General features: G+C 39.6%; 1 protein-coding gene across 2 annotated transcripts in view; it reads left to right on the top strand.

Moving 5' to 3' along the window:
* RUNX1 (RUNX family transcription factor 1) overlaps positions 1-6,000 on the top strand; it is a 118,324-nt gene that overhangs the window by 5,197 nt on the left and 107,127 nt on the right. For both annotated transcript variants that reach the window (XM_073584634.1, XM_073584633.1), the window contains exon 2: positions 2,916-3,072. In XM_073584634.1, the coding sequence (XP_073440735.1) occupies positions 2,916-3,072 (157 nt within the window). The remainder of the gene's footprint in view (positions 1-2,915; positions 3,073-6,000) is intronic.

The following is a 6,000-nucleotide window of genomic DNA, read 5'->3' as shown; positions in this document are numbered from 1 at the left end:
TCCTAGCAGTTTTAGGCTGTGTGCACACGCTGCGGATTTTGCTGCGGTGTACAGTACCATGATACCCTATGGGAATCAAAAACCACAGTGCAGACGGTGCGGAATTTTCCGCGCGGATTATCTGCGGTTTTCAATCCGCAGAAAGAATTGACATGTCAATTCTTTCTGCGGATTCTGCTGCGGTTTGCCATCTCCTCCATTGAGGAGATGAAAAACCGCAGGGCAAAACCGCAGAGCAATCCGCAGGTAAAACCGCAGGTCTTTTGACCTGCGGTTTCACATGCGGATTTTACAAAATCCGCGCGGATGAATCCGCACCACAATCCGCAGCGTGTGCACACAGCCTTATAAGGCACATCAGCATGTTTACGGCCTTGCGTGATGTAAAAAGCATTTTAATGAACTTTTGCTTCACGAGCTTTTCTTTGTCTTGCACTGAAAATAAAAGCAAAGAAAAGAACAAGAAAAAAAAACCTGTGCCGCCGGGTCCGGCTACCATTATTTATCAGGATGCAAAGGTGACCTGCGCTCTATACATCTCAAATCCTGACATTAGCCAAGAAAGGATTTCATACTGGAATGTAAAAAGCAAAAATAGAACACCAAAAAACACTAGAAAAGAAAGTTCCGTCCATCGTATGCGCTGCAACACATAAATAGATGACATTTTTAGGAAGAAAGCTATACACACCTGTCAGGACAGCATGTAGTAAGAAGACGTATCTCATGCCACGGTACAGCTACGTTCCAGTCATCGCTCTGCCTCTATGTCTGGGGTCCAGGAAGCTGGGATATAGGGAGCTGTTTGGTGGGGTCCCAGTTGCCATCCCCATGCCAGTCTGGGATATGGAAGGAACGCTTTGGTCATCGGTCAGTTTCTTCTCAAGGTTATTAACATAGTGATCTTGTGGGTCTGACCCTGCAAGTAAAATAACCTGTGACCACAATGATCTCTGGGATCAGAGGCGGGCACTTATAAAGCAGATCTCTCAAACAGCACCATGGATCCAAGCTTCCTGGACCATCGAATATACTGGAGTGAAGTGTTAGATTTGTCTATGTATATATAATAATTTTTTTAATATAATATTATTGTGCTATTCGATGTTGGGATTCCGACGCACTTATTATCGGGAAGTCACAAGGATCAGGAACTGACAAAAAAGATAATTCACTACAAGAGTCAATTCCTAAAAGAAAACATTTTTGTCTTCCATGTCTTGCACCCCTCCGTCTCCCTGACACGCTGCTTCTTAGAGTACAGTCATTGCATACAGGTAGCTTACAGCTAATCTTCTAAGACCGCTCGTTTCTCGAGCCCCATTCTGCCAGCGGCCTGCGTGTCCCTTCTTGTCAGTTTAGTCTCCTTTTACCCTGTTTGTGTTTTTAGTTTATATCATAACTTAAGAAAGAGAAGAAAAAAAAAAAGTCTAAGAGCCTAAAACGATTTTCATTCTTTTCATCTTTGATTTTTTTTTTAGTAGTTTTTGAAAGACAAGATATGTAATTTATCCTGGGAACTTCTCTCAGTACAGACTTCGGTTTATTTAGTCTCTATTCAACCTCTTTTATTTTTAGCCTGTAAAGAAAATGCATTATACTTTATTAGCTCCCAAAGATATGGCGGGCGACTTTGTAATCTTCTCCCCGTTAATTGTGGAGGTTTTATGTGGGCCGTGTTATTATTATTATTATTGTTATAGAAAGTCAACTGATAAATTATCATTTATATTGGTTTTCAAAATTAGCCAAATGGGATTGAAATATTAACATCCGCTGGAAAAATATCTATCAATTTATCTATCCATCTGCATCCCTAGTTTTCCATCTGCAGTTTTTCATAGAAAGACTACCCCTTTACTTCTACCCATCCCTGGTGCTAGTTTATAGGATGACCCCCAACCTAACCCCACCACGAAGGAGTAGCCTATAATTGAAATATTTCATGTGTTCTGCATTGATAAAACTTGAAAGATACAACACCCTGGTCTATCTATCTAGCCATTCATCCATCCATCCATCCATCCATCCATTCATCCATCCATCATGTGTTATCTATCTATCTATCTATCTGTCTATCATGTATTATCTATCTATCTATCTATCTATCTAGCCATCCATCCATCATGTATTATCTATCTATCTATCTGATATATCTATCTATCTTATATCTATCTATGGTCTATCTGTCTATACTTAGGCCATGGCATATATGATAGATAGATAGACAGATAGATAGATAGATAGGTAGATCGATATGAGATAGATGTGCTATATATATATTATCGTGGTATCTATTTTTCTGCAAAGTTTATGGAAGGCCTTGCTATGCACGAGATTCTATATATATATATATATATATATATATATATATATATATATATATACATACTTACATAGTACATCTATCTCATATCTATCCATCCATTTATTAAGAGATGTAGCTATAGTTTCTGCAGACATTTTCTGTGACCCAATGGGGTCATTTATATAGCATACCAGTGGATTTCTGCAACACAAGTTTAGATGAATGGAACAGTTGCATACATTTTTGCACAACATCTGCCACATGTAACTACAATTACAGCTGCGACTGTACCTGGACTCTAAAAGCCTAAGGGGCCTAAAAGATCAATTTGTCTAATATATTTCTTCTGGGCAATTTAGTTTGTGCATTGTAATAACTTTCTAAGGTAAGGTAATGCGGTAGGGGATGCAAAACTGCATAATATCAGGATGAGTTGTGCCAAGTGACAAGAGCAGCTCTGGTAGATCTAACAAACCCAGCTCTGCTACATGAGCCATTTGTTGTATTTTCGTCATATACCTGGTGGAATTGACAATAACCGTGATGCCTTTAGCAATAATATTGATGAGTGATGACTTCTGATTTATTGCACCTTTATTGTGTCCAGGTGGTGGCGCTGGGGGATGTTCCGGACGGAACATTAGTGACGGTCATGGCTGGCAATGATGAGAATTATTCAGCAGAACTCCGCAATGCTACAGCGGCGATGAAGAGCCAAGTTGCTCGGTTTAATGACCTGAGATTCGTCGGACGGTCGGGAAGAGGTAGGAACCGCTATAACCCCGATTATTCGGAAGGATTTACTAACTGGTTTTGATGCCCCTTAGACCAGATGGACGGACTACTGACCGGAAGTCCCCAGCCTTCTAAATGGGGCTTTTGATTTAGGGTCAGGAACATCGTGATCCATACTTGAACCGTCTGTTAAACCGGCCTTAGGGTATGTTCACACAAAGTTTTTTTTTTATGTGGATTTTGGAACAAATCCACAGAATAAACTACTTCAAATGCTCCTAGAACAATTTTTCTATTCATCTCATTTGGGAAAACGTGCAAAAAGGAGATCCATGATAATGATTAAAGCGTTTCTGCTTAAAAAAAAAAAGGTCCAAATTTGACTTCTGAATCAGTTAGAAGAAAAGAAAAAACCCCATGCACAAAAAAACACTTTAAAAAATTCAAATAAGGTTAAAAAAAACAGCAAATTTTGAAGCTCTTTATTTTCAAGCTGAAAAATTTACATCCACATACCCCTTTTTCCTGTAGCACTTTATATTGTATTTTTTACTTGTTTTTTTTTGTCTTTCATTGATTGGTCAAAATTGAGACATTTCTTCAAGCGTTAATAACTCCTCAAGAATTGACATTTTTCTTATTTTTCCACTTGAGAGTACTACGCCCATTGTAATGAATGGGAGGCTGATTCAAAGAGTTTTTGAAGCTATGTTTCACGTGGATTTTGGGGCAGAATCTGCTCCAAAATCCACGTTAAAAAGACTGTGTGAACATACGATGTGGTCAAAGTTGCAGGAAAATAGACCCCAAGTAAAACTTTCTTGCAATGAAATAGTTAATCCTATAGTACAGCAGCGGGGTGATGAGTAGTGTTTTGTCTCTTACAGATGTGTATCACTCACTTGGTTGTGACTGTTTGCTTTATTTCAGGAGCTTACATACACATTACTGTTCACACAGGGAAATAGATAAATAAACCTATTATGGATGACCTAATTCCTTTGTTTACAGTGGATTTTGGGGGAAATTACCCCTAATATCTAATAACCAATCACCTCCCTGCTTACATTTTTCATCCTGCCTGAGGAAAATGAAAGCCTTAGTATCATTGGTTGCTTCAAGTTAGCAACCAATCAGATCATTGCTTTCGTTTTTCCAGCTTAGACTATGAAAGTGCTGATCTGACTGGTTGCTATGGGTACATGAGGCCTAGCGTTTGATGTGGACCTTAGTAGAAACCCCTACTGATATAATATCACATATTCAGCCTATTATAATATAAAACAACAGGTCAGCACATTGAGGTAGCAGTTAAGCAGGAAGCTGCACTGTAATCAAATTGGGCCTTTGCCGGCCATAGCAACCAATCAGAGTTCAGCTTTCATTTCATAAACAGCATTAATATGCTGAAAGCCTTACTGTGATTGGATCATTTTAGATTAAGGAGATTAATACACCCTGACAAGAAAAAAAAAAAGCCTCAAAAAGTATATAAACAAAAAACTCAAGAAAGAAAAAAAAAATATAACAAAAACCATAATCTACAAATTGTGCAATCTCTCGTCCACTAGTCTTCTACCAGAGCGCACAGGACGCCATCACTTTGACGGACACCTGTGACCTTTTTTCTGTCAGGCTGTAGACGCAGTGTGACGATGACATCACAGGCGTTCAAAGCGCGTTTGTGCAAACCGTACTTGTTTGACAGCCCCGTTCTAACAAACACATGTGGTTTCCTTTCTGTCCAACCTGTACACACCGCTGACATGTAGGCAGCACGGGGCTGACATATTTGTTTTCTTTGCGGTGTGGCCTGTCAGTCATGACACAAAAAGCATCAGTAAAGCAAACAAAATTAACACATAACACTAACAAAAAAATAAATAATTAAAAGCCCCTGTCCGGCGGTAGTTGTTGCGTTTTTTTCATTTTTTATTACACCATTTTTTGCACAGCGCATCGTGCTCGTCCATGCGCATACGACATGTGTACTTATGTTTAACATGGCGCGCGCAGGGTCTTGCGTTCGTATGCGTTTTCGTGCGCGTGCGTTTTTTCGTCGTGTGCGCCTAGGCGCGCAAGACGCAACCTGTTCCATTTTTGGGTCTCCCGAAAGGCGTCAAAAAACGCATGCGCACGCTTGCGACAAAATAACGCATTACAGTCTGTGGGAATGCAGGCGTGCACATGGACATGCGTTCATTTGCGTTTTCGTGCGCATGCGCTTTTGGCGTAAATAGGTGTAGACACTGGTTTTAACCCCTAGAGAACGAATGCGCATAAAAAACACATACGCAGGCAAAAACGCATGATGCGTTTTTTGCATGCGTTTTTATTGCGCGTGATGCGCTGCGCAAAAAAACGCTAATGTGAAATTAGCCTTAGCGCAAAAAGTCGACTGTTGTGCAAAAAAAAATGGAGCATAAAATTTTTTTATTTTTAACGTCTCATTTGATGAATTGGTCTAAATTATCGATGTAAAAATCTGAAAATGTATTGGACGAAACACAACTTTAAAAAAGGGCACCAATTCTTTTGCAAACTTGTTACTAATTACACAACAAAAAAAATGGTGAAAATGAGGAATAGGGCCCCAAATATTTAAATATTTGGGCATTTTTTTCCATTTTTTGAGAGGGTGGAGTACTTTTTTTTCCCCTCTAGTTTATAGTCATTAGCATTGCCATCATTTTCATCCAGAAGGAGCGTTCAGAGCAGTTTATGTTTCCTCCTTGACGTACGCCCTCAACAGGGCCGGCCCGAACGTATAGGTGAACTAGGCGGCCGCCTAGGGCGCCGACCCAAAGGGGGCGCCAGAGACAAAATAGAAAAAATTATAAAAAATCTTTTCAAAAGGCAAAAAGTTTTAGGGATGGAAAGAAAAGTGTACATATTTAAGGGCAAATATGACGCAAGAGAGGTTGGTTGGGTTGGCAACAATCTGAAGTTGCTAAACA

The sequence above is a fragment of the Dendrobates tinctorius genome, unplaced genomic scaffold (genome assembly GCF_039654945.1).
Source record: "Dendrobates tinctorius isolate UK_male_01 unplaced genomic scaffold, ASM3965494v1 ptg000084l, whole genome shotgun sequence".
Taxonomy (NCBI): domain Eukaryota; kingdom Metazoa; phylum Chordata; class Amphibia; order Anura; family Dendrobatidae; genus Dendrobates; species Dendrobates tinctorius.
Note: the sequence above shows the minus strand (reverse complement) of the source record. Positions and strands in the feature narration are given on the sequence as shown.